General features: G+C 52.2%; 10 protein-coding genes across 10 annotated transcripts; 4 read left to right on the top strand and 6 right to left on the bottom strand.

Annotated features, from left to right (window-relative positions):
• Positions 1 to 89: 89 nt before the first annotated feature.
• ASPVEDRAFT_82240 (uncharacterized protein) lies at positions 90 to 2,112 on the bottom strand (the record flags this gene model as incomplete). The annotated part of the gene is made up of 2 exons (XM_040817164.1): positions 90 to 1,598; positions 1,669 to 2,112. 2 exons carry the CDS (start codon positions 2,110 to 2,112, stop codon positions 90 to 92), a joined length of 1,953 nt encoding a protein of 650 aa, XP_040666443.1.
• A 715-nt stretch (positions 2,113 to 2,827) lies between these two features.
• Positions 2,828 to 4,707, bottom strand: ASPVEDRAFT_129047 (uncharacterized protein; the record flags this gene model as incomplete). Its single annotated transcript, XM_040806602.1, has 6 exons — positions 2,828 to 3,402; positions 3,465 to 3,552; positions 3,628 to 4,073; positions 4,141 to 4,263; positions 4,327 to 4,496; positions 4,553 to 4,707. The coding sequence occupies 6 exons, from the start codon at positions 4,705 to 4,707 to the stop codon at positions 2,828 to 2,830; spliced, it is 1,557 nt and encodes a 518-aa protein (XP_040666444.1).
• Positions 4,708 to 5,058: 351 nt separating this feature from the next.
• On the top strand, positions 5,059 to 6,162 carry ASPVEDRAFT_149620 (uncharacterized protein; the record flags this gene model as incomplete). Its single annotated transcript, XM_040808207.1, has 1 exon — positions 5,059 to 6,162. The coding sequence occupies one exon, from the start codon at positions 5,059 to 5,061 to the stop codon at positions 6,070 to 6,072; it is 1,014 nt and encodes a 337-aa protein (XP_040666445.1). The 3' UTR covers positions 6,073 to 6,162.
• Positions 6,163 to 6,505: 343 nt separating this feature from the next.
• ASPVEDRAFT_82243 (uncharacterized protein) lies at positions 6,506 to 8,794 on the bottom strand (the record flags this gene model as incomplete). Its single annotated transcript, XM_040817165.1, has 2 exons — positions 6,506 to 6,881; positions 6,936 to 8,794. 2 exons carry the CDS (start codon positions 8,792 to 8,794, stop codon positions 6,506 to 6,508), a joined length of 2,235 nt encoding a protein of 744 aa, XP_040666446.1.
• A 973-nt stretch (positions 8,795 to 9,767) lies between these two features.
• ASPVEDRAFT_82244 (RPAP1 family protein) lies at positions 9,768 to 11,135 on the top strand (the record flags this gene model as incomplete). Its single annotated transcript, XM_040817166.1, has 1 exon — positions 9,768 to 11,135. One exon carries the CDS (start codon positions 9,768 to 9,770, stop codon positions 11,133 to 11,135), a length of 1,368 nt encoding a protein of 455 aa, XP_040666447.1.
• A 294-nt stretch (positions 11,136 to 11,429) lies between these two features.
• On the bottom strand, positions 11,430 to 17,666 carry ASPVEDRAFT_128813 (anaphase promoting complex subunit 1; the record flags this gene model as incomplete). The annotated part of the gene is made up of 2 exons (XM_040806579.1): positions 11,430 to 12,809; positions 12,855 to 17,666. The coding sequence occupies 2 exons, from the start codon at positions 17,664 to 17,666 to the stop codon at positions 11,430 to 11,432; spliced, it is 6,192 nt and encodes a 2,063-aa protein (XP_040666448.1).
• Positions 17,667 to 18,145: 479 nt separating this feature from the next.
• Positions 18,146 to 20,143, top strand: ASPVEDRAFT_127961 (uncharacterized protein; the record flags this gene model as incomplete). Its single annotated transcript, XM_040806506.1, has 2 exons — positions 18,146 to 18,204; positions 18,268 to 20,143. 2 exons carry the CDS (start codon positions 18,146 to 18,148, stop codon positions 20,141 to 20,143), a joined length of 1,935 nt encoding a protein of 644 aa, XP_040666449.1.
• Positions 20,144 to 20,670: 527 nt separating this feature from the next.
• Positions 20,671 to 21,862, top strand: ASPVEDRAFT_82247 (glycosyltransferase family 8 protein; the record flags this gene model as incomplete). Its single annotated transcript, XM_040817167.1, has 3 exons — positions 20,671 to 20,704; positions 20,779 to 21,253; positions 21,379 to 21,862. 3 exons carry the CDS (start codon positions 20,671 to 20,673, stop codon positions 21,860 to 21,862), a joined length of 993 nt encoding a protein of 330 aa, XP_040666450.1.
• Positions 21,863 to 22,053: 191 nt separating this feature from the next.
• ASPVEDRAFT_127236 (translation initiation factor 2A) lies at positions 22,054 to 24,347 on the bottom strand (the record flags this gene model as incomplete). Its single annotated transcript, XM_040806438.1, has 6 exons — positions 22,054 to 23,237; positions 23,290 to 23,518; positions 23,575 to 23,977; positions 24,039 to 24,110; positions 24,179 to 24,248; positions 24,323 to 24,347. The coding sequence occupies 6 exons, from the start codon at positions 24,345 to 24,347 to the stop codon at positions 22,054 to 22,056; spliced, it is 1,983 nt and encodes a 660-aa protein (XP_040666451.1).
• Positions 24,348 to 25,011: 664 nt separating this feature from the next.
• Positions 25,012 to 26,651, bottom strand: ASPVEDRAFT_40232 (uncharacterized protein). The gene is made up of 2 exons (XM_040812090.1): positions 26,163 to 26,651; positions 25,012 to 26,102 (listed from the first exon to the last, which is right to left on the bottom strand). Exons 1-2 carry the CDS (start codon positions 26,231 to 26,233, stop codon positions 25,322 to 25,324), a joined length of 852 nt encoding a protein of 283 aa, XP_040666452.1. The 5' UTR covers positions 26,234 to 26,651; the 3' UTR covers positions 25,012 to 25,321.
• Between the last annotated feature and the right edge of the window lie 318 nt (positions 26,652 to 26,969).

Here is a 26,969-nt window from a genome sequence, read left to right on the forward strand (position 1 = left end):
CCTACTCATTGGAATGGAAAACATGGTAAGTTTTACATTTGAGTTAAGCTCATGGATTTACAACTCACGAAACCAGATATCACTCGTTATCATCTCGCGTACCTGGCGCTACATCCATGGGTAAAACCCCCAGCCGCAGCCTGAACATTGTTATGGTCGAAGCAGTAAAAGTGGCCCTGCTGCAACGTGAATCTCACTTGCCACTCCATCCCATCCTGCAGATCATCGAAGTACTCCCACCTCCACTGACTATTTTCGATATCGGTGCCAGTACAGTGAGAGATAGCCTTATAGAGGGTCTCTCTCCCACGATCCCAAGACGCCCATCCAACACCACGCAAGGTAAAGAAGGCTTCGCTGAAACCCATGTAGGCAAAGCATTCGCCGTCAGGCTCTTCGATCATGGGCCATGGCCTCTTGTTCCCCCTCGGCATGACGATATATATGAACCCCCCCTCAGTATAACTACCGCCCATCTTCCAGTTCATCGGGCTGCCAGACCAGCAGCCATGAACCAGATTTTTAAAAGCCGATTTGCAATTCTCCACGGAGAATTCGCTTGAGCTGTCGCTTCTGAAAATGTAGTACCTATGGCCGTCGGGTGTGTTATCATAGAAAACGCGTTCGTCGCTGTTGCCCCGGAGAATCACATTTTCGCAATATTCCTTGTACGTCCTGTCCATCGTGTCTGCTGCGACGTAACGGCTCCCCGTGACCTCGTGGTCGTAACAGTCAAGCTGGTTTTTTTTACTGCAGGCTTCGTTCGCGACCCCTAGGATTTCGGCCCGTTCAGCAAATATCGCCTCTAGCACAAACGAAGCTATCGTGCGATGGCCGAGTTCGTTTGGATGAAACCATTTCCCCCACCTATCTGGCAGCCCCAGTCCATAGGTCCAGCTGTCGTCACCCGGGCAGTGGGGGGGAAAGGGAACTCGACGCTCCAGACTTCCCTTGGCTTCCGCAGCTGGATTTATAGAGCTGTAAAACATCGAGTTGTATATTTCAGCCTCGTATTGCTGGGCTTCAGTCTCATTGACTGTTCCACGAGACATGAAATCTCGCCTCTTGAGATCATCATGCTCACCGGGCTCTTTAGACCCGAGGCTGGGCCGAAAGAAATGTAATTCAGGTTGATCCTCATCTGGATAATCACGCCCCGTTCCAGGGACGCAAAACTGGCCCACGACAGCCTGGTGAGGCCATATATCCCAGTCCGCGGTTGTGATGCGGTACCCAATCTTGGGGTTTGATTTGTATTCGTCCACGACCTCCTTAATGGCGTTATTGATGTCCCTGACAAGCTTGTTGAATTTTTTACGCCGTTCAACCGTGAGCGGGAGCGCATTCGTACCTGGGACACTCGGGAACGCCCAATCGTGTTTCTCTGCGCAGTCTTCGTTTTCGGTGTTGAAATATTGTGCATAGAGAGCGTACACGAGGATACCGTCTTTCTTGATTTTTTTGTTGAGCTCGGTAAGGATATCGCGTATGTTTGGCTTCAGTATTGTGTCGACGTGGTCCTGCGCTAGCTCGATGAGACTTTCACATGCTTCTTCAGGTTGAAAGGGGTAGAGAATGCAAGTGGTAATGATTTTAGACTTAGTTAACTGGTTGTTAGAAAGTGATCACATCCATCAGGTCTCCTAAGAAAAGGACAAGATAACACACCAAACAAAGGTCATTGCCACCAGCAGTCATAACAACAAGGTCCACGGCCGGCCGCAGATCCACAGCTTGCTTATATATGCCCTCAGTGCGAGCTCCGCTACAGGCAGAATAGTTGAAATACCGCTGACTACCAAATCGTTGTTCCAGAACCGAAGGCCAAGACTGGTCATACCGAGAGCATTCCACGTCTGCGTCGCTCATGGTGTATAATTGGCCGGCACCGATTCCTGCTGTGAAACTGTCCCCGAGGGCTGCCCAAATCTTAACCCAGCTCAAGTCGGTGGGACTCATGGTGTCGGCGCGCGGGGCATGTAAGGAGCTGTCCAAGACGCTGGCGGGTGAAGTTGAGATGTCGATGTCGGAGCTTTTGCGTTGGGAAAGGTAGTGGCCGACTGCAGGGCCTATGAAGATCCATGCTAGGAGAAGCGTATGAAGAGTACGCATCTTGACTGGGGAGAAAGGCCAGTGGAAGATGGAGGAGAAAGAGGATAACGATGTACAGAGAGAGAGACGAAGACGACTCCCATAGCTGTTAAATGGAAGATTTGGGTGCAGTGCTTCGTCCTTTTTTTGGGGTTGAGACGCTGTATTCCTCGAATTTATAACGTTCCACTTCACCGATTCTGAATTTAAGCGTGGCTATCTTATTCAATGATAACCGGCTAGGATGCTGGATTGTGAGGTGGATGATTTGGGCTGTATAAACCGTGTACCTGGTGACCGACTATTTCACTGCTTACGTATATCTATTTTCTAGGGTGTTCATTCTTTACGGTATGACTATCCTGTATTCAGTCCCTACGATATTAGCTGCTTTGCCTTCATTAATCCTGGTAATACTGCTCTCACTCCATCCGCCTTGTGTTTGCCCTAATCTGGTCTATCTCCGCCACAAATGTATGTTTATCAAACCTAAGGTTATGCCATCCATGGAACTTTGAAAAGCCAAACATGTGACAATAATCCCATGAAAATAAAACAAAAACAAATTTTACTTGTCTTATAATAATGCCGTGCCAGCGTGTTATGTGGCTCGTTGTGGCAATTTGATTTGGTTTATATATGAGAAGCCTGGCTTTTGACATTGACCGCTAGATAAAGGTCTGCTTATCCAATCTGTATAGCTCACATTAAAGAAAGCTGGTAAATACACAGTTACCTAAGCACCAGGAGGCTCCCCAGTTCTATTGGTTCCCAAATCCGTGGTATAATCGTTGAAGCCGAAATCACCAACGACAATCTCCTTTTCCTTCCCCATTGCCTGTCCCAAAGCCCCAATCAAGCCACCGTCGTCCAAATCAACAGCCCAAACCATCGTGCCCCCCAGACATCGCTTATTCGCGAACTCCAGCTTCGTTTTCAAGGTTTTCTCGTCATCATACGCAACCCACTGGTCCTTGTCAAAGACAACGATTTGGACCGCGGCCTCTTTGTCTTCGAATGACATTCCCTTCCCCTCCTTGAGGATGCGCGATACCTCAGTTGCGGAGAGAATGCCTGATGTGTTTGTGCATTTGCCAGGCCGCCCGCCCTCGCTCCATTCACAACCGGCTTGTACGCAGTCCGGGGATGCGAGGGTGAAACTGCGGCCATAGAAGCCAAGGCCGAGGTTTATGCGCTCTGGGTTGATGTGGTTGCGCCAGAGCAGCTCCAGGGCGAGGTTGATTTCTGTGAGGTTTGTGTGTGCAAGGGCATATTGGCCCAGAGCCTCGATGGGGCCGTCCCAAACACCGTCTTTGTTGTGGTTATGTTAACATTTGGGATATAGAGAAGGTGCGAAGAAGGGAAGAACTCACGAATGTCGTAGGTCATTATGTTTAGGAAGTCAACATGCGGTTCGAGATGGACGATATCGAATCCTCTCAGATACCAATATGAGGCGGGCTTTATATTAGTGGCAATACCCAGTTAGCTACTATTCAAAAAAAGGCAGACAAGCAAAGTAGGTAGGAAACAAACCAAAGTAATAGACAACCCAATATGCCTCGGAGCATGATTAAGCCTCTCCCGTAGACGTTTAATGAAAGTCACGAAATTCTCAAAGTCCTTTGGCTTGCCACCACGATCATCCGCAACAGGATACTCCCAGTCTAGATCAACACCATCGAACCCGTTGTTCAGTACGAAGCTCACAAGGGACTCGAAGAAGGCATGCTGATTCTCTTCAGATGCAGCAAGATCAGAGAATGTAGTCTGGGTTGGACCTGGATCGTTCATCGCCCAGCCTCCTATGGCAATCCAGACCTTCAGCGCGGGCTGGCGGCGTTTGAGAGCTACAACGGAGCGGTATCTGGACGCCGTTTTATCGTCCATGGGAGCGATGCGGAAGGTATCTGGATTGATGAGTGCAAAGGCGAAGTTGATATGGGTATAAATCCCTAGAGGGATGTTTTCTGGGGTCATCTCTATATGGAGGCATCCGATTAGCATAACGGGAGCCGCTTTTGGAGAAGCCTGAGGTGGGATACGTACTATCACATAGCCTTCCTTCAACGTTCCAACCTTCATAATACCCGATTGTCCGTTTATGGGCGCTTGTGCCGTCGCATTCAGGTGATACCACCTTATTGCCTCCACAGAATTCAGGTGTAGTTCCTGACCAGCACACACTTAGTTACTGGATTGGTATAGAGCTAGAATAGGGGAAGGATGCCATACCGCAAAAACCAAATTTGCTGCAGCAGACATTCAATGGACAAGCCGATGTGCTGGACCACTGTTCTCCCCAGCCGGCATCACACTCGCTTTTTCTGTCGCAGGATGAGCTGCATCCTTTCCCGCAGAAATCCGGACCGAAGCCGCAAGTCCCTTTACCGGTTTTTTGGTCCCTAGATGGTGTCAGTGGCAATCGAGATAAAGAAAGGTGCAAGAAAGCAGGACATACAGAGGCCCGCAGCAGCCAATCTCGCAGGGAGCTGATTTGGAACAGGCATAGCTACCGTCTGCTTTGGCGAGGTCTTGCAGCCATTGATACTGGGAAGCAGCGTATACTTGAAAGAAGAGCCCAAAGGGCAGCAGAGCAAGGGTGGAAATCTTCATGGCAGTCTGCCTCAGTGTTCAGATCGTAAAAGAGACGTGATGGGAAGAGAAGGTACAGAAATCCAGGTGTTATCTTATTAAAACCTTGGACTGTCTTCACTGGAGGCTTAACTTGGAGCTTTCATTTACTACCACTCCTCCCTGACCATATCTAAGCCTTCTCTGCTTCTTTCACTTGCCTCTCCTCATCCATGAACTTGCACTTCACTGCGTTCAACTCCCTTTACTGGGGTTGGTATCACCGACTGAAAAAGCGCAAGTTTCCTGTTACCTTGGATTAAGATAGCCTTAATACTCACTGAACATTCTCTACTCCAGAAACCACGACAAGCGACCACCATCATCAGCAGCATGAGGTCTGTCCTTCTTTTCATCCTGGCTCTGCTTCTCGTCAGCCATTCGCAAGTGGAAGCCGGCAGCCGACTCTGGGAAAGGCCTCATAATCACGCGCAACCTAGATGGGCTCATTTCCCTCCTCCCGATGAGAATGGAGAAGCAGCAGCCTACCCCTGGCCCGACAAGGTGATTCCAGTTTGTTTTAAGAACCCCGTCGCCAAACAAGTACTCGCCCCGTTTTTAAGGAAGGCCATGGACCTGTGGTACGCAGCAGGGCTTCCGGAATCTTATAAGCTCGAAGAGGCATCGGACCACAGGTGCGCCAACCAGCCACTGGAAGTCTTGATGGTGCGTTTGGCTGAGAAAGACGAACCCTTCTCAACGACCGTTGGTAGGCCCCGCAGTTTGAGAGGCGGAGACGGCGCGAGGATGAAAATCAATCTCGTTACCGACCTGCTCCCTGATGTAACAGCCAACATTGCACACGAACTCGGCCACAGTTGGGGCCTGTTCCACGAGCATCAAACATCCCAGTTCTGGGACCTCACGACGGGCATGCCTAAGTTTTTTACATTCAACTGCGAGGCATTATCGGATTTCCCTCTCCACGCAGACAAGACTTTTGCTCAAATATATTCAGTAGCGGGCATATGCCGCAACTACTATACAGCACTGAGCTTCGGATTCGGTGCTACGGAGTTCCTGGCCATTCCCTTTGCTACAAGCCACCTGCAGCACATGACCGGTGTGTCGGAGGATGACGTGGACTGGAAATCTATTATGCTTTATCCGTCCAACATTGGCAGCAGATTCCAGCATATGTTCCCGTTAGAGCATAAGAGAGTGAGCCCTAATCAACCAGTGGAGGAAGTTAAAATTCAACCGAATATCGTGCCATCGCCCAGGGATGTTGAGGGAATTCGCCACATATATGAATCTCCTCAACAGGTTTTAGTAGCAAGTCTTCTGAATGACCCTACTTCAGCGCATTTCCAACAATTTCAGCAATTAGCCCCAGGGTGCGCCTGAGATGGCCGCGTGGAAGATACAAGTTGCTCATAGGATTGGAACTGTGTTGTATTCTGATGAAGAAAAGCGCCAGAATCGCAGCTAAACCTGAAAAAAGAAAAAAAAAGAAAAAAAAAAAAAAAAACAATCCTATCTAGAGTGGATATGATAAAACAATACACCAGTTCATGCATAAGACACCTGGGATTTCATACCGACGGGCAGTAGTGACCCATAAAAACCGAGAGAGTAAATCCCATAACAATAAAACTTGATACATGAGAAAAAGAGACGAGGCTCAGTGAGCACACAAAATATTCGAAACGTCTACTCAAGCACGGCTATCATATTTCTTTCGTAGCTGACCTGAGAACAACAGTTAAACAATGAGAAATGTGACTTCCCATTCAAGTCGTATTCGTGCAACGGGAGTCAAAAGGAAGAAAATATCAACCTATTTCATGGCGATTTCCGGTCCTGCCAGTGGGTTCATTCCTGGGGGCGCAGGAGCAAGACTTGGCCGAGGTGCCAATTCGACCATGGGGGCCTTGCCTCCTCGACTGCTTGCTGAGCCACCGCGACCCGCGTTACCTCCGCCTCGTCCGTGGGATGTCGGTGCACCACCTGCTTTGTCTTGTTCCGCCTTCTTGCTCACGCGAGGACGACGATTGACATTGCCACCTCTTGACCCGGGACCACGGACCGGTAAACCGGTTTCTTGAGAAATCGGGATTGCAGCAGCAAGCGGAAGTTGTTGATGGGTCGTCGCAGGTGCTCGACTGCGGCCGCCACGCCCTCGCCCACGCCCTCGCTTGATTGTTCCATCCGCCCTAAGTCGACATGTTAGTTTGAGCTTGGTGGATGAGTAAAGAGTCAAGACATACCGCTCAACCTGCACTTTTTCTCCTTCAGATACTAGTGGACCGCTGTATACAAAGAACCCGTCCTTACTTGCAGCGGCCTGTTCCTGCCAGACCATTTCGCTATCGTCAACAAACGGATCATCCCGATCATATTCCTCCATCTTCCTCCTGCGACGCCTTTTCTTCCCATCGGCAGGTTCGCTGGTCTGCGCAGCTGCAGCACTCATTGCGCCCTCTCCGTCAGCTTCACTGTCACGATCAACGTCAAGGCTAAGGTCTTCGTCTGCACTCTCCCCTGCTGAAATCCCTCGCCCCAAGCGATCATTTCGCTCGAGTGCAGCGCCCGCCGCGGCTACACGAGCCATGCGTTCCTTGTGGGCTGCTAATCGTGGATGCAGAGCAGCGAATCCGTACTGCTCCTCAGCCAAGCGGGCAAAGTTCACAATTTGATTACCATGGCCTTTGAGCGGTATGTGTACAATGATATTGGGCGTTCGTTGATCCGGGGTATCGGAGGAGCTATCATCCATACCAAATAAAGCGTTGGAAATAAGGCCCGAACCCTGGGGTAAAGGAGGAGCTTCTTTCGCCGCTTTTGCAGGCTTTGGAGAGGGTGGTTTCGACGAAGGTGCCGTAGGAGGCTTGGTCTCCTTCTTGGGTACCTTATCGGGGGCTGAAGTGGCCGAGGGTTCATTATCAACCTCCATTGGTGTTGGTTCCGATTGTGTTTGCTGAATCTGTGATGAAGATGGTTTTTGCTCAGGGATAGATTGTGGCGCCTGAGGATGCGATGAGACTGGCTGAGCGTGCGGTTGGGTTTCTTGAGGGGGCAAGGTTTGTGCAGGCGGCCCATAAGGAGACTGATGCCCATACGGCGACGAAGACGGAGGTAATGGCGAATGTGCTGGGGCAACTGCATGTGTAACTGGTGTCGGCGGATAACTGGTGGCGCCTCGATTCGGTGACCCGTACGGACGCGGCGCATACTGGGGTGGCGATGCGTTCTGTGGGGGATCAATTATACTAGAGATGGCAGGCGAGGCACTGGCGCGAAACGGCCGCGGCGAAACGGGTCGAGGCGGAGGGCTGAAGGATGCAGAAGCTGGAGCTGGAGACGGCGCGGGAACTGATGAGTTCGTACCAAAGGCAGATCGAATTGGATCATAATTTTGACCACTGGAGCGCTGGGGGGGAGGTGCCAATGGCTGGGATTGGGGACGTGACGGAGGTGCAGAGACCATCGTCGGATATGAGGGAGGTGACGTAGTCGGCGTTGGAGCTTGGGGGGGAGTCGGCTGCGACGAGAGGTACGGCTGAGACGGCGGGTGAAGAGAGCGAGTCTCTTGCAGCTGGGGTTGGGATGGAAAATGAGGGTGATTCGATGAGGGCGGCGCAGTCGCAATTGGGGGACTCGGGACGGGGGTAGGAACTGAAGCGGTACCTGCGGGCGCAGACACCGGTGTTGATGCTGGGGCTGTTGAGACAGCCTCAGTACCTGCAGCAGCCGCAGGAGCCGTATCAGGCTCTTGCTTTGGCGGCGTGGCTTCCAACTTCGGCTTCTTGCGGGGGTTGGACGCGGACGGCGTAGAAGTAGGGTTGTTGGACACAGACGAGGACTTGTCTCGGGGACGACGAGTCGACCGTTTCGACTCCTTCTCCTTCTCCTTATCTTTATCCTTGTCCTTGTCCTGGTCTTTCTCCTTCTCCTTCACGTTGTCCTTCTCCTTCTCCTTAGATCTCGCGGACTTCGTCGTCGGCTCTTTGCGGTCGGTTTCAGCGTCGTCGTCCTTCTTCCGACGCGATCGGCGGGGACGGGTTTCAACAGGAGAGCGTGACTCGTGTTCGTCCTGAGCCGACCAAGCGGGCGGCCCAGTTGACATTGTGGAGGAAGTCAATGAGATTGGATCATTGAAAGGGACGACGCGTGAAGGAAGGCGTGAAGGACGGAAGGCGGAGGGCAAAAACGAGGGTCACGGTGTGGGGACTTGGAGGGCTGGGTGACGGCGTTGGCGGGTGGGAGCGGGAAAAGAGTGAATGCAAGATGTAAATCCGCAATTTGATTTGATGGAAAAAAGACAAAAAAAGATGAAAAGATTGGAGGTGGAGGCTGGGGAGCTGGGTGATGGGGATGGGGGATGGAAGAAGAAGAAAAGAACACGAGGAGACGGTGGAGCGAAAGAGCGGAAGAAAAGGGGAATCAGACAAGCAGAAACAAGCTGCAAGAAGGGATGGCAAGGCGAGGCGACCAGAAGGGAATCGGAGCTCTGGATATGATATCGCACGCGGGCAGAGGAGCAGACACTTGGAGGGTCAAGCGACCAGGCGCAACACAGGCGAGCTGACGTGTCTATAATTGGGCTGCCATTCGTATGCTGGTGTGCCAGCCTGGAAGTGCGACCCGGATATCATTTCATTTTCATTTTCATTTTCATGTATAGATGGCGATCGCCCATGCGCCGGGTTGCCATCCCGGCCCGCAGCCCACCCCGACGCGCATGAGATGGCCGTTGGCTATGGCTATAGTCTACAAAGATGACATATGGTTCCTTTTCACAGCGACAAAAAAAAACCGTTTTTCCCCAACGAGAGGGTAGACCTGAGTGGCTTGGTGATGCTGGAATCCCGAACTTCTTTATGTTCGTGGCCGATCAGATGATCCCACACACTTTCCCTCTTTAGGACATTTAGTCACGTGTAATGCTAGTCCCAGCGCGAGCTAGCTTCGAATCTTTAACTTTTGAGCCGCATAGATGACTCAGCAACGTTTTTTTCCATTTTTAGCGCATCCCACTTAGCTGCATCTTTGGATGGCTTCACTTTCACCTCTCGCCTTGTGCCTTTGCTTATCCAACCATGGCTTTCCACGGTGAGCGATTTGAACTCGATCTGGGTCCCGATCCAGAGGATAATCCTCCGGCATCTACTTCTGTCCTTTCCATTCCGGGTGTCATCGGAGAGATCCAGGAACGTTCCCCCGCCGCACCGCCCGCACCTCCCACTCTGAAGTCCGCCAGTGGGTTTCCCGCTCATCGTCGTCGTGCAAAACAGTCGGCATTCAAACAACGACAGGCCCAGCCTAAAGCCACATCTGCAGAAACAGAAAAGTCGACACTTGACTTGCAAGATGAGAAAACAGCGATTGGGGAACAGAATCGCCAGCAACTGGCATCTATGTCCGACGCACAGATCAAACATGAACGCGAGGAACTGATGTCTTCTCTCGACCCGTCATTACTTGAACGATTTCTTCGTCGGGCTCGCATTGATGACGAAAACCTTGCGCCCCCGTCCTCTACTGCGACAACAGGCGGTAGTACTCAAACTACTGCAACTCCTGCTCCAGGAGCAGACCCGACTCCTTCCCCTATATCACAACAAAAATATAATAAGAAAGAAAACACTACTACTCGCATAGACGAAACCCCTCCTTCAACAATCCCTGAAGACCTCCACCCAGCAGCAAACATTCCTCACTCCGGCTCCGTCCACTTTCCCACTCCGCCGCCTGGCACCACCATGCCAACATTAGATCCTTCATCACCCTCCTTCCTATCAGACCTCCAAGCGCACTACTTCCCTAATATTTCTCACGACCCCTCTTCCCTCTCCTGGCTTCAGCCACCCTCATCAGAACCAGATGAACCCGGGGCCCCTTCATCATCCGCCTACCACCCGGGCAGCAGTGCCGAAGCTGTCCATCCAGCGTCTCTACGATTCTCTTTAACCGGCACAGTACTATCGCCCTCAACATCCCTCTCCTTACCAACAACACTAGGTCTCCACCACCATGGTGACGATCCCCATGCTGCCGGTTACACTGTCCCCGAACTCGCCATCCTCAGCCGTTCCTCGTTTCCCGCCCAACGGTGCATCGCCTGGCAAGTCCTCGGCCGTATCTTATTCCGCCTTGGAAAGGGCCAGTTTGGAGAACGAGGGAGTACACTGGTCGAAGGTCTTTGGTCCGTGGTTGAGCGTGAAGGTGTAGTAGCTGGGATGCTGGAGGAGGCAGGTTCGTCGACTTCTACCCCGACTCGCCGCGTGGATATAGACTCTACAGCTTCAGCAGCAGAGAATGAGCAGGACCCGGCAAACACGCAGACGAGCGGCTTCCGCCGGCATGCTAGCGCGTCAGCGTGGGCTGTTGAAGGTGTCTGGCTATGGCAGATGGGCGGCTCTGGTGATCGGGGCATCTTGAAACCCGGCGCTCTCCGATCACAATAGGTTTGTTTAATTATGGAGTGCTTAAAATGCGTGAAGGTGTAATTGCCTGGGGTTTGCATATACCGTCTTTGGATGTCTTAGCGTATCATAATGACTCACGATTGATGTGATTGGCAACTGAAAAGAATCGTACGAAGAACAAATATATCGTATCGTGGTACTGAAAGTCACGATCATGAAAAACAAAACGCACGCCTTTAATAACACACTATATAACTAGCGCCTCCCAGTTAAGGTCCTTACTTAATGACCCATAACTCCTGTTGTGCTAGTACACATACATGCATGTAATAATCATTTCTGGCTTTGAGGGCTTTCAGGCCCACCGCCATGATTGCCAGTCTGGACACCCCAGATCTTCCATCGCAATTCTTCAACATAGTCCTTCCGCAGCCAGAGCCCGCGGGACGGCGCAGATCTCTCTCTCTCGTGCTGTTCTTCGTAGCTTTCCGATGGGAAAGAACCGGCATCGATCCAGCTGAAAAGTAACTGGAGCTGCCAGAGGCGGTCACGCACTTCGTCTGGGTTTGCGCCGCGGCCCTTTGCTGCTTGGATGACATTTTGCACAGTGTTTTCCGCCGTAAGTTTGCTGTCAACTGCGGATTGCCGAAGCCACGGTGCGTCGTATGGCGTGGGTGATGGACGCGGCCGTGTCGGGAAGGAGGATGGGAGGACGAGCTCCTTCTCCCGGGCGTCGAGAAGACCGTGTAAGGATTGGAGTTCGAAAATCCAGTCCCAGATGCTCTGTGCCGCAGGTTTTGGTGTGAACCTGTGAGAATTGTTTGAGAGCAATGCTGAGACGTTTGGTAGAGCTGATGGTGCTAGACCCTTGCCCTGGTTGGAGGCCAATGTCGAAGACGACGGGAGGATGTCTTGCGCACCGCTCAATCCAGCCAACGTGGAGCCAAATACTGATGTACCCGTAGGATTGTAGGTTGCTTTTCGTCGTAGATATATGGACTGGTCGCCCTGTTGGAACTTCTCGCGCACATCGGAATTGCTGGCGAAATCCAGAACCAGTGGCCAGTAGTCTGGGCTGCGGACTTCGACCTTTGTTATCAGGCTCAAGTCAGGTAATAGACAAGGTGCGGTTAGTATGTGACTGTCACCATTGGAGCTCGTTATACTAATGGGGATCGATACTGGTCGTCTGGAGTCAAGATCACGGGGGACTAGACAGCGAGGTTCTGCAGCAAGAACCCATAAGTGCCGGAACGCTTGCAAGTGACATTTGTTATCAAGCACGGTCGTTGGGAAGATAGGATAGAGTGAGCAGATCAAAGACGCAACTGCAAGGTTGGAAGTGCCGAGGGTATAACTGCCACCGCCCAAGAACAACATCCCTATAGCCATGTGGGCGGCCATATGGCTTCCATATGGCGTATCGGGATCCACACGGCCATGGAGTGAGCGCAGACGCCGGAATATAGCTAAGTCTCCTGTTCCCGCGACGACAGCTGCTGCAGATAAAGCCACGACATCCTGACAGTGGCGAACGGAGTTTCGCGCCAATTTACCGTCATAGTTGACAGCGGGGAGTCGAGAAATTCGGATAAATTGATCCAGATAGGAGAGAAGAATATCTCGTACCCTTGGATTGGCCGAGCCAGAATACCGAAGCCCAAGCGCGAAACAGAGACCGGCAATTATGTTAAAGAATGGCATGTCGTTGCTCTTTAGCTGACGTACACTAGTTAGACGATAGCGGCGACGGTAGACTCTTGGAAGACTTTGTATAAACCATTCATCACAGGGCTGAATACTGTCCCACATGATGACATGGTGTGCAAGCGTGCGGAGGAGAAAGAGGTCCGGCCGCACATAATCAAACCCAACCGTGGTATCAGGAATGTCAATTTTTTGCGCCAGAGTTTCATCGTTGGTCTTCATGAAAATAATGGTCAAAGCGATAGTGGCTCCAGCGGTTGCGCGGTCAAGGACGTGAGCCAGATCAACGTTCTTGGTACCCACGGCCACGGTGAGCAATCTCTCAACTATATGCATATCCCGCATACCTTTCAGATCCTTGCCTTTACCCAAGTTAATGAATCCAAGTGACAGCCCTGCAGCTAACCGATACCCCTCATCACGTAGACCCTCCTGAGATGCGGTGCCTTCTTCTGGCTCTGCGTTTTCAATCTCTGAGAGCATGACTTCACTCATCCGCCGATGTTGGGAATTGCAGTATAAGAGACCAATTCCCATGATCCCAGCAGTCTGTGTCAATGGCGACAGGTTGAGCTCTGCTGCCCCAAGTGGGAGCATCCGCGTTACATGAACAGACAACAGCCGGGTGATCAGGGTGTCCATTGTTCCTAAATAGGATGCAGATAGGCCAAGTAACAAACCGATCGATGTCATGGTGTGTTTTGGAGTGAGGTATTTGAAAGCCACCCATTTAGCCAGCGACCTCAAATGACCGTTGAGACCCAGAGCGAGAAGAAAGCCAGCATGACGGTTAGTCAATTCTTGAGGTTTGTTAAAGAGAATCCATGATGTATCAATCCCTTTGGAATTTCTAGAGATGGCAAGGCCAGTGGAAACACCATTGTGAAAGAATGCCCAGCAGACCTTCTCCTCACTGAAGGATGCCCTATCTGCGCTTACAGTCACGTTTGAAGGTTTCATAACGCACTGTAGTGAGAACGATGGGATCGGAAGTTTCTCAGTTAAAAGAGGGAGGCGGCCACTAAAGGCGAGCATGGCTCGTCCGGTAGGAATAGACAGCGTTCGCATGGTGACTAATTGTACCATTTCTTTCTGAGCCTCTAGCAGATCCGAATCAGTCCATTCAGGCTCAGGGGTGCATTCCGCTGCAGGCGCCTTGGATTGGTTGAGTAATCGCGCCGCTTCAATGAAACGCTTGTCGTCACGGAATATGAGTTTTGTAACGGAGAAGCGGTCAGCTTCGGCGGAAGCTTCAAAGGAGTTGATGGCATCAATTTCAAGAGCCGAACTACCAATATGGTGGTAGTCACGCAGGGAATCGTGAGAGATTATAGGCAATGATGGCGGTGGAGGACGAGAGGTGCTTAACTGGTTCATTGAGATGCTGAGGTCGTCTCGATCAACCAAACCCAAAAGAGTCGGGTTCCACGATGTGGTGGCATGTGTTTGTGACTGTAGAATAGCCTCGTACAAGGGAGTGCTAACACCTTCCGGAAAGGTTTCGATAACTTTTCGCGTCAACCCCCAACGGTGAAGGAGCTGTATTCTTTCAAGGACACTTGATTTAGTCCGCATTTCGTCGACAAACCCGTCGAGTGATAACGTGCGCGGGGTTAAAGTATAACACCACTGCCATAACTTTCCTCTTCTGGGATATTCGTCGGAATGTACGAGGTTGAGTAAACTCCAGAACATGGTAGATTGTCCCTGCCAAGCATGCTCTAGGAAGGCGAATATAGAAGGAGGTTTGAGCGGCTCGCTAGGAACTGTCCCTAAACTCATCCGGGTGTTTTCAAATTGCCAACGATTTAAGCTCGCAATTTCCATGCCATAATATGAGCTCTCCGCCCAGTTCCAGTTTGGCCATCCTAGCCATCCGCCTAGCTGGGCCAACACTGGGGCAAGAAGGCCTAGAGATTTGTGTGATTGCTCGTCATCGCATGCTGATAGTTTCTGTTCTTCTCGAAGAAGATGTAGGGCGACGAGAACAGTGCAGATTGCAGTGTATGGGGAATGTTCACTGTTGGCAAGCGCAGTTCGAAGCGGGCCATCCGCCCCGAATGCCATAATACCCAGTGGGGTTTGTAGAAATTCCCTAGCTAGAGCGGCGCACCTTATGAGATAGGTGTTTTTGCGACAGGTTGATCGACTGGAAGGCGACTGTTCCGTTTTTAACGGCTTTTTTCCATGGCTCGCGGTACTCTCATCTTCGGCATCCTGCTCAATTATCCAACCCCAGGAGCTAGTATTCATCCATGGAGCAACGACACCCGCCGATCCTGATTCTTGGTCAAGCATCGATTCCCAACTCTCTGTATCGGCATAGCTACCACTGCTGGACCTCAGCAGGCCTTTCTTTCTGCGGGTTTGCCTAGTTGTATGCGGGGATTGGTCGCTTTCAATAAACGGGGTAGCCAGTGAAAATAGAACTACCACTAGAGCAGTCCATTCGAGGTCGTTCTCGCGTGTTTCCCGTTCCTGGAGCCATTTAAGCGTTTCCCACCAACCTACTAGAAGCCCGTCGGCCACCTTATCATGGAAGTAACCGGCCAAAGCGAATCTGCACACACTAAGTGCTTTTCTAACCAAGGCATTGGTGGGCTCCAATTGAATACGAAGCTTATGCCTTCGCTTCACGGAGTCCACCACGTCGAATTTCCCATCAACGGCAGGGTGATCGAGACTGATCATTGCAATTGAGGAGTCAGTCATAACACGTTTCATACTGCCTTCTCGCGGGAGACTCATGGTCATGATTGAAGAAAGGGCATCGACTTCGTGTAGCATGAATTTTGTAGGTAGTCCGAGAACTACAGGCCCATTCCATGGTGTTTGCAAATGTAGGATATGACCACCACCATCAGCGGCGCTGAGAGTTACCAAGCGAGAGATTTCCCCATCGACCACCTTGCACACATCCAATACACCCGAAAGGTGTTGGATACTACCGTGTGCCGATACTAGTAAACTGCGCTCATTGACGGATGTCTTACTCTTTGACCTTTTCGAGAATACTGTGTCTTTCGCCGGCATTCTAACGCTCTCTGCGCGTATGTTGACGACAGTCATAGATTGTGCCTCTTGGTCCACCACGTAAAGGGCCATCGAAGTCAAGTCCCCAATTTGCGCTGATGCATAGTCCGTCGGACAAAGGGTGACGACCTTCAGCTTCTTAGAGGGCTTCAGCTTCGAGGGAGCAAGGAAGTTCCCGGAGAACCTCGAGGAAAAGCTTTCCACCTTAGTCAAGAGAACCTCCTCGGGAAGCCCCGAAGCCGAATCCTTGAGATCCATATTCTCGATTCCTTCAAAAAGATTCTCGTTATTCAACTCTTCGAGTAGTTTGTCAGCAGGGGCGTCCACAAAGCTGCCCGCAGTACTGTACATAGAACCAGCCGCAGGTGGAAAAGAGGCCCTCGGATTGAAGCCAAAGCTTGCGCGGGTGCTACCTGCCCCTATCGACTGTCGCAGACCACCTGGATGAATTGTGCTTGACTGGCTTCCTGTTGCGAGATCGGAGAATGTTATCCTATCCTGACTCGTAGCTAGGTCAGTACGAGCTAGCATTGAGCTTACTCGTCTGGAGGTTTTCGAGGGAACACCAATATCTCCAAAGTCCTGGCCCAATTTGGATGCAAAATCATCCTCATCATCTTCTGGTTTTCCCTCAGTCGAAAACCGTGAATGAGACATGACGGACGCATTCCAATTATCACCTCTTGGGCCAAAACTTTCCCTTGCGGCTGGTGGGCGTGCACCAGGCGTAGTCGTTCCTGTGGTCATTCCGAAATGAGAACTGCGTCTCTTGGACCGAGTGCCACCGGTTTCGCGGCGTCTTTTCGTCTTGGAGGATGGGGCTGTTTCATCCTCGCGATAGCGCGCAGTCCAAAGCGTATACAATCCCGTGTTGGTATTGACTGTCAACACCAGTATGAGGGGACTTTTTGGGTTGGCTCGACATGCCCCTGAGAGCTCGTCCCTGGGAGAGACATAGATAATCTCGTCTGCGGGGTCTAGTACATCAAATCCGGAGGGCCTGCTCGAAAGGCTCTTCTGTACCCATCGAGAGGCTTGATTAGTTACCACCAGACCCATCTCTGAATGTGGATCCATAAGAGAGAACACCCTAGGCAAATCTGCGCGCTTGTTTGTTCGTGACTTCCAGCCAGGGCTTTGGCTTGGGATAGTGCCCAGTGATGGTCGTTGCGTCTTACCAGATGCGTGCTCGAGGGTTTGAGAAGCACGAAAGTCCTGTGCGAATGACATGAATGAATTCGGTGGTGCCGTTGGATGACTACTAGAATTATTGTCTTCGGCGACTTTTCTTTGGAATAGTAAACCGTGAGGTGTCGCAAACACAGACTCGACCTCGAAGGGCAGAGGAACCACATGGCTATTGCCCTCCAGGAAAAATATATGGGCTTGAGATTTAAGAACAACAACCAATGCCCGCGACGCGGCTTTGCTAGGTCCTTTTCTTCCAGCCCCTGACTCTGTAGTTCTGACTGGCGGTGCGTCGGGTAACTGACTTGCATGATTGTTCGACTTCTGTGATGCGGCAGACGCAGACTTGTCATTGGAACGTTTGACTTTGCCCACGGCAAAATTTGTCAATAGGACATGCTTGATATCTTCCTTTTCCAGGTCCAGACGAAAGACTCTTTTAATAACTCCAGCCCGGGACCAGACCACGGAGCTCTTTGTCCATACTAGCTCATCCTCCACTGCACCGCCGCCCGGGCTAGTATCGACGGATGTCGTCCATGAGTAGAGATTTTCTGACGGATCGGGGGGGAGGAGATTTTCAGCAACGAGAAACGGGATGGCCGAGGATTCGTGTAGGCCTAAAGACCGGACTGTAGACATTATCGGCGCGGTTTGTTAGGGACTGCGGGGAGAAGAGGAACAGGCAATAGGCGCCATTGTCGGATTGTTTGTGAGGCTCGATCCAAAGGCAATACCAGCAGTGGGAGTATACTACTGATAGCGATCTCAGAACGGCCGCGAAAGAAGGAATGGGTGCTGCGTCGGGGTTGTCGAGCTGGAGCTGGAGCTCTGGAAGGGACGCGGTGGACGCGGACTGGAGAGCGTAAATAAGAAATGCTGGACGGCGGCTTTTTTCTTCCTCTCCGCAACAACACCCCAACTTCGCCCTCTCCTCGGGTCTTCCCTCTCCCTTTCTCGATCAACGCGCTCTTTTCGCATAAGCTTAAGAGTTCTGGTACCGACAATTTAACTGATACGGGCTACTTTGTCGGTTGGCATTCTAAATACATCTTGCTGAGCTTGACGCCTCGTATGAGCTGTTGCCAACGGGCTGCGATCAACGTTAAGTATCAGACACCATGCCCTCCTTCCCCTCTCGACCGCTCGTTAGAGCTCGGGATGATGGCTTACAGCTAAGGTATACTTTGTAACTTGCGACTGATGCTCGTGCCTTGGACTAACTTGGATTTTCCGATTGCAGCTACCAACTCCCTCACCGCGTTTACGCCGCTCAAGGCTACCCAATTATTGCCCCTAATGGATCCTCTGTTGTTGTCTATGGCTATGAGGATGGATTGAAGGTCATTTGGAGGGGAGGACGCCCGTTTTCGAACCAAAAACCACAGCCCCCGAAAGAGGAGAAGCCGCCAAAGCCTAGTCGTAACAATGATGACGCTATCATGATTATTGACTCCGATGATGAGAGTGTGGCCGATACGGGGAAAGATGAGGTCTCGGAGATTGATCCGGGGTATCTGTTTGAGGAGGAGGACCCCGAAGTCGACCCTGCCCATCCTTATGAAACTGTTCTACGCCAAGTCGACATACCCCTTGGAAGCAGGGTCATCGGGCTTGCTGTTCCGCGGGTTCTTCGTGAAAGCGCGCGGTCACCCCTCGATCCGTTTCCCGCAGTTCTTAATAAATTTATCGTCGTCTCCGCAGTCTGTGCAGACTACTCGACTCGTGTTGTCACGCTGCCCTTGACTCCTCCCCATCCAACTCAAACTGCGATAGGTGCGTGGGGCCTCCAGACGTTCTCGATCAGCGGTGGCATCGCGCATGAGGAGGTTCCACGAGGTGTGAGTATCACATTTACTTATCAGGAGGGCTCGCAACAGGACGTCAGCAGCGAGGGAAGATGGGATATTCTGGTCGCGACACATTCCGCGGAATCTTCTGGCCTACTCGTAATTCATCGAATCCCGATTGCAGATGACGGAACTCTATTCGCAGAGGACATTGAGTCGAGGCGACGATATTTACCGGCACCGGCACAGAACATAGCTTTCAACCCATCAAGCTACCCTGCTGCGCGGCATTCGACCCTGCTGGTCTCATTTCATTCTGGGTGCGTTAAAGTGTACTCCTGTTTCTCCACAAAGCCATCGAAGTCGTCGCGAAGGGCGGCCGGAGCTCAAGGCGACTATGAGACCTCCGAGACCGAGGGGAAATGGCTGATCACCCTTTACCCTGGCTTTGAGCAGTCACACTCTAGCCTTGCACCGCGTAAAACGATTACTGATGCCGAATGGGTGCTTGGCGGACGCGCCATAATGGTTCTCATGGCCGACGGCGATTGGGGAGTATGGGATCTTGAAGGGGCCGGACCTGGGACGGCCAAAGGTCCTCTCCAGCGACAGTCAAGCGTGCAAGGAGTGTCGGGTGGAGCTTTGACTGCTTTTTCAGTTAGTGGTCGTATCCTCAGTTTTCAATCTGGAGGAAGATCGGAGGGCGGTGCACCGGCTGTTGAACAGCGCCCGAAATTCGCTCCGATGACCCCTTCCACAAAACGTTTGCGCGAGGATACCCTACTGAAAGGGACTGCGACTGGGTCGTCTACTTCATCGTTGCGTGGCGGCATTTCTGTATACCAGACGAATACATCGCAGGACGCTCTACCGGATGAATCGGTTCTCGTTCGACACGGAAATCAAAGTACCACCATACCCAGTCTTCTGACTCTGTGGAGAAGCGCCGTACGGGCGACGGGAACTCTGGATGCATCCAATCGTTGCCGGGTAACCCCGATCCAAGATATTGCGCTCATGGGTGAGCCCTTGAAAGGGATCGGCCACATTCCCGTCGTATCTCGTCAATCTCGTCCGGAGGACCAGGCGTTCGACATCCTGGTTGCTGCGGAGCATCGCCTTGTGATCCTAGCGCCGAAGCTGACAGAACCCGAAGCCGGCCCTACTCGAACGTCGGTTACCGAGCCACCTACAGTTGAAGCAGATCAACTTCGGCTGCGCCGAGGAGAGCTCGACGTGGACGGGATGGACCGCTTACTTAGCGGAATGGCTGGCAGTCGCTCGCTTCGCATAGGAAGTCCCATCAAGCGGACGCGGGTTTTTACATGATGTACGTGACAAATAATATTGCGAAATGAGTTGCCCAGAGATACCCGCATGATGATATTTGATCTTTATTTTTTACACAACCACCCTCTGATATAGGAACATTCGCGCTGTAAGGTGGAGCGCAAGGCGAGGATCGTGCCTTGAAATGCCTCTCGAGGTATAAGCTCTGTATCGGCTGCGATATATCGATGGGGACGCTCTACTACTTCATGCGTCCCGCCCATACCACGGCCTGGTCTCTTCTGATGGAACGGGACCGGGCAGCATATGCATGTGGCGTGGACATTCCGATTTCTATCTACCTAGTAGTTTTATACAGTAGCTGTAGTTGTAAACATTACACAGGAGTTACATAATCACGCCATGGCGGGGGATAGAGAGCGATATCGCAATCGCCGGAGTCGCGGAATTCAGCAGGATCCAGAAATCTCCAAATAATCCGCGACTTTAAATCCAACCTCAACTCCGACTTCAACCTCATCTTTAATTAATTCCCGTCCCTCCTCCTTGACTCATTGACTCACAAAATGGCTCTCTTATCAGAGCCGCAACCAAGAATGGGTACCACAATTCTCTATCACCTCCATCTCCACCTGTATCGCGAAAACATAACCTAACACTCATCCTCGTTCAAGTCTGGGCCTCCCTAATAACAAACCTCTCCTACCTCCCTGGCCTCCTAACGCTGCACCACTCCCTCCGCCGCACACAAACAGCCTACCCCTTCGTCGCCCTCTACACACCCACCTTCCCAGAGTCCGGCCTCTCCGCGCTGACCGCGCGCGGAATCCGCACCCTCGCCGTCCCCGCCATAAAACCTGCAACAACAAACCGGAAATACGACGCCGATCCGCGCTTCGCAGAGACATGGAATAAACTCGTCGTATTCTCGCTAGAGGATGTCTTTGATCGCGTGGTGCTGCTGGACGGGGATATGCTTGTTAGGAAGAATATAGATGAATTGATGGAGATACCGCTCGACGGGGACGCAAACGAACATGAAGACGGGGAAGACGAGCATGATGGGCTGGGCTCTGGGAGGAGGGTCTTTGCGGCAAGTCATGCTTGTGCTTGTAATCCCATGAAGAAGGCGCATTATCCAGCTCATTGGTATCACCACCTCTCTTTTTTCAATTCCTACCGTCCCTTGCCCTTCCGTCTCCTCCCTTGCCCAAAATCACCCCGCCATACCAGACTCGCTCTCAGGCTAATATAAATGGAATTGATGTAACCAGGACCCCCCAAAACTGCGCCTTCACGACACAACACAAAACACCCACAATAGCTCAATCCACCGGCGCACCCAGCACTGCCGGCGTCGGGATGCTAAACAGCGGCCTGCTAGTGGTAAAGCCGAGCCTAGCGACATTCGGCGCAATAGAGACACTACTGAATATGCCCGAGAAGGTCAACAGTTATACATTCCCAGACCAGGAGCTACTCTCCGAGGCGTTCACGGGCCGATGGGTGCCGTTGCCGTATGTGTATAATGCGCTTAAAACAATGAGGGCCGGAGATGTGCATGGGGCGATTTGGAGGGACGGGGAGGTGAAGAATGTACATTATATCTTCGCGGTGAAGCCGTGGCAGGAGGAGCCACCAAGTAAAGAGGGTAGAAAACAAGAAGGGGAGGGAGATATGTTGAATGAGTGGTGGTGGGAGATGAATTGGGAGAGGCAGAGGTGGGAGAAGGAGAAGGGGATTGAAGACGGTTATTGATTGATTGACACGGATAGATTTATCTTATCTAGTTACTGATGAAGGCGCGCGGGATAGATAGATAGTTTATGACATGTACATTGACGATGATGAAGCCAAAGAGCAGGCTGTATGCTGCGCTAGATTGACATGGCAGACGGAATAGAGGCATGAATGCATGTGCAAGTAACGCGCACTTAATCCAGGTACGCTTATCCGTTGTAGCCCAGGCCTTCCAATTCCTTGCGCACTGATTCCTCTGTGTGGATCTTTTTCATCTGCGTATCCTCCAACTTCTCACCGCCGGCAAGGCGCATCTTCAGGTCGTCGATTGCACGAATCTTCTTCAGCAGGCCGCGAATCTTCTTATCGTGCACGCTAGGGACGCCATCATCGACAGGGGTAGGCTCCGGAATAGGAGCGGGAGCGGGAGCTGCCTTGGTCGCGCCGTTGGGTTGCTGCTTCTGCTGCTGTCCGTTCTTACGGCCATCCTTAGGCCGACCGTTCTCGGTCTTCTTCTCTCCGCGGGCCGGGCTGCGCTCATTGACTTCTTCTTCCTGGCCCTCCTTGAGCTTGCGAGCCTCACGCTTCTTCTTGTTTCTCGCCGCAGACTTGGATAGCTTCTCTGACTGGTCCGCACCAGGTGGCAGGGCAACACCTCCTCCGGGAGCGGCTCCCGGGGGAAGGAATTCTTCAACCGGCTCGGCACCTGGCACACCACGTCTGCGAGATCGGGCCTGGCCGTTCAGAGCACCACCTGTCGCGGTGCCTTCGGGGACATAGGCAGATCCACCCTGGTCTTCACGGCGGAAGGCCAGAGGGGTGGATTGTCCACGGGCACCTGGGGGTCGGTATGCGCCGGCGGGCTTAACAGGAGCTTTCCTAGTGCTGAGATAGGCCACTGCCGAAGCGTGCGGGGTGGGCAGAGGGTTGAACGGGTCGCCTAGTGGGTGCTGAATGGTGGATTGGGGGCGCCAGACGACATCGTAAAGCTCGTTGATGTCCTCGTTGTACAGCAGTGCTCCGCTGACGTGCCACAAGCGGAGACCGTTGTCTACTCGCAGACGGGGACTGGTGGTGGCAGTCAGGATGGTCTGGCCATCAGGCGACCAGGCGCAAACACTCGAGTTCGCCGCCTCCACCGTAGTAATCTTGTTGTAGTTCTTCTCCATATCGTAGATGTCCATCTGACCAGCCATGTTTCCAAAACCGGCCACGAGGACGAAGCGACCATGGGGAGAAAACAGGATCGTGTTTCGGGGGGTCAATGGGAAACTGTGCTTGGGAACACCGCGAACATTGAAGATAGTCGTCTTGGAGGGAATGGTACCGTAGACGACACCGAACTCCGTGGAGGTGGGAGACCAACTCACGTCGTGGATCGGGCCCTCTCTGTCTGTTTGAATATTAGCATACCGTCAAACAAATGAATAACGCGTTCTACGTACCCAGATGCACCCGAGAATCAAATTGACCGGTCGAGCTCAGCAGGTAAAGAGTAGTCTCTCCGTAGTAACTCTTGCCGGTTTTATCGACATCAGTCTGCGCAAGGACAATCAAGCTGGTGCCAGATGCGTTCCATTTCAATTGAACCTTATCACCCTTAAAGAACGTCTTCTGCGATACCGGTGATCCAAACTGAGGCACCAAAAACACCTTGACGGCAGCGGGTTGTCCCTAGAACAGCTATTAGTCCAGGCAAAGCTTCAAAAAGAATTCACGATATAACGCACCTTGCGCTCAGGAATGAAAACCGCAACGGATTGATTCTGGCCTTGCGAAAGCGCAAAATCTGCCACCCCCTCCACGCGCAGCTTATTCCAGACCTTAGATAGGTTATCGCTTTGATAAAACTGGACCTCGTTGGTGACGACGCGGGCGCACAATTTCTCATCGGCGGTGTACTGGATATTCCAGCCGGTCTGTGACTTTTGGACATACTGTCCCACAATCCGTTCCTCCGTCTCTAGCACGTGCCAGACCTTCAGGTTCTTGACAGCATCGCCATTGGCATCCTTGGACGGACGCTGCCACGTAATCAGGTATGTTCCGAGGGGCGAGAATCCCAGTTCGAAAACGTTGTCGGCGGGGATCGTGGAAACGGCATGTCCGACGGAAGGATCAATAATGGTGACCCTGGTACGATGTTAACCATGCATTCTTCTCTTCAAAGTATAAGGAGCGCAGGGGTGCATACTTCTCGGGAGATGCCCAAGCGAAATATCGGCCACAGGGAGAATATGCGCTGCAACGAAGGTTCCCCTCCGGTCTAGAAAAGATCAATCAGTCAGTGATATGTTCGCCCGGTTGGCAGTGTCGCGACAAGAAAAAACATACCTCTCAAACCCCGCCAAGGGCTCGTACACAGGAGACGCATCCACGATGCCAACTCCCTTGACCGTGCGGTCTGCAGCAGATTAGCAATTGTTCGCACACGACTCCACCTAAGGCAGCAACCAAAGTGGGGAGAGGAATGCCTACAAGCAAGTTGTGTAGGAGCAGCCATGTTGAGTGATTCAACAGTTTCAATCACAAAAACCCAAAGTTCTGATTGTAGCGAAACGCGCACAGGATCGACGTGGCTCTAGAATGAGCTGTGGATAAGCTGAAGTTAGGCTCCCCGCCAATGAGTAAACACGAGCAAAGAGGATAACGCGATCGTAGAGTATCGAGCGGTATAGATAGACGATGAATATCGCTATCGACGAGACGGCGGCCGAAATCAAGTGCTGTAGTTCTGCGTGACGAGCTGCTGGTTGTTTTGTCCAAGGCGACGCACAAAGAACGAGGTCAAAGACGACGGAACTTGGCAGGTTGGAACTCTTGTCAAGTCTCCAGTCCAAGTTGTTTCAGATCAGAATGATGCTTGACAAGTCAATGCCAGCAGGGAACAGGACAGGACGACTGTAGGAGGGGGTGGTGAATGGGAGATGGAAGAGTGAAGAAGAGAAGAAGAGAGGCAGACTGTGACTGAGCGGCGGACGCAGAAAAAGCGGCAAATGTTCCCAATTCGGCAAGTCTGCGAACGCCGAACTTGAAACATCAGATTCTACAAGAGTACAGATCATTTTGTTTTCTTTTTTTCGCATAATTTAAGTTTCGAGTTTTTTTTTTGGCGTATTTTCTTGAAATCGAAGCTTTCCACGCTACGGCTAGTACCTGGACGGTAGTCTCTGAGTATCGCGGGCGGCTTGAAGGGCGTGCCGTACTTTTGCCACCCGAAAGGCATCTTTTATCTTTTCATATCAATTGTGCACAACTTGATTGCTGACTTTATCCTACAAAATAAAAGAAATCACCAACCTTTTCGGAAGAAGAGCCGCCTCCCATGAGCGTCAAGTCTCGACCCTCTCGACCCTCTCTTCGGGGGTGAAACAAAAACATTTAGACTCCAATCCGATAAGCAGTAAACCATTGCGAACGCCTGCGTCACATAAGAAGTAGTAATCGTAGTCATACCGCTACCCACAACCACAGTCTTCAATACCGCTCGTCGTGAGGGTCCTCAATGCCGGGAGTAGCCAGTCGCGGAGTTCTCGCAGTCGTGTCAACGACATCGGCATCGTAGGTCATCCCATCGACCATACGTGCATCCTGAATCGGCTCCGGGGTGGCAGATGTACTCCCGGGCGGGGCAAGGGTATTCTGCTGCATAGGGTGGCCGCTGTCACTCAGATGAGGCGAGTAAGGCGCCATGGGGGTAGCCCGGCTACGGCTCGGGCTACCGATTGAGCTCGGCCGGCCACTGGAGGACGTCCGGTTGAGTCCGGAATGTGAGATCGGGCCACTCATGGTACTTGCGCCCTCTCCGAAGCCGACCAGACTGGCATCTCCTTCGTCGCTGATGTTGCCGACGCTGGACACGTCGTCGGCCTCGCTCATCTTATCAGCATCAAAAGCGTCGCTACCACTGGCCCAGGTGGTGCGAGCGCCTACGCTGCCCGTTGCGCTGGCGCTGCCTACCGTGCTCCTCTCCTTCATGCCGGAGGCCGTGTCAAAGTAGCCCGGTGTGTATGCAACAGAGGGAGCGGTGGTGGGGTGTCCTGCGCCGCCGGCTCGTGCAGTAGCAACCCGCTCTAGACCGGCTAGGCGGGAGATGCGGTCGGCGCGCTCAGCCTCCAGGGTGGTGGTTGAGCTCATGGATGTGTTGGAGGAGTGGTGCGCATGGTGCCCGTGGGGGTGGGGCTGGCCCTGGTGGCCGTCCTTGATGGCGGTGGTGGACAAGGCGGAGAGAGAGGTGGTGGTTGAGTTGGGAGTTCCCCTATCGTCATCGCGCTGTCAGTCAATTTCACAGACGGGAAGGTCAGGGAGGTGGTCATACGGTCCCATATCCGATGGAGTTACCGGGTCGGAAGGGGGAGGGGGGAGATTGATCAAGGTAGGGGTGGTCATTTTGCTGTATGCAAGACAAGAGGTGCGGCGGGTGTTTGAGATTCGATGTAGAGCAGATCTGCTCGACGGCGGGGATATGGAAGCCGACTTAGCAGAGCTTGAACTACCTATGGTTGGGCAGGAGATCAGGCTGAAGAAGTAGGGTAGAGATTGGGAGTGGGAATCAATCCACAAGGTCTTGGGAGACGGCAAGATGAGTTTCCAGGACGGAAAGCGATAGAAGAGGCCCGGCCGAAAGAACCAGAGCCAGGCCCAGCGGTATGGAAGTCTGCAGCTGTGCAGTCGGCTTGCGCAGGCCGCTGGTTTAGAGTTTCTGTTGCGCAGACGAAGGGCGGTGCAGGCACGCGGGTCGTCAGCAAGTCGTCGGTGCAACTGTTTAAAGATTCCGAGCAGGAGACTTCTGGACAGACGTTCCAGGGCGCTCCTTTATATCGCGACTGGACACAGCATTATTCACTGCACTTGGAGGTCCACAGTCCACAGCTGGTGGTATTATCGCAGATGATGACGTCATCGCGTTAGAGATTCGGCAACGCCTCACTTTCCCTGAAGCATGCAAATCACTGGAGCTTGCTTCACTGCAGGCATATTGTATGGCTGTACCGAATAATTGACAGTGGGCCGGGAACGGCAGCCTTCACAGAATGATGCTGATTGTGGTCCAGTTATGCATCACGATCCCGAGTATATATATAACACACGAGTCTCATACCTAAGCAAATATGCATGGAAAATG

This window comes from Aspergillus versicolor, assembly GCF_001890125.1.
Source record: "Aspergillus versicolor CBS 583.65 unplaced genomic scaffold ASPVEscaffold_3, whole genome shotgun sequence".
Classification (NCBI taxonomy): domain Eukaryota; kingdom Fungi; phylum Ascomycota; class Eurotiomycetes; order Eurotiales; family Aspergillaceae; genus Aspergillus; species Aspergillus versicolor.

Coding starts and splice junctions, on each gene's coding strand:
- ASPVEDRAFT_40232 (XM_040812090.1), bottom strand. CDS start 26,233: ATGACCACCCCTACCTTGATCAATCTCCCCCCTCCCCCTTCCGACCCG. Junction 26,103..26,162: donor ACTCCATCGGATATGGGACC/GTATGACCACCT, acceptor CGATGACGATAG/GGGAACTCCCAACTCAACCA.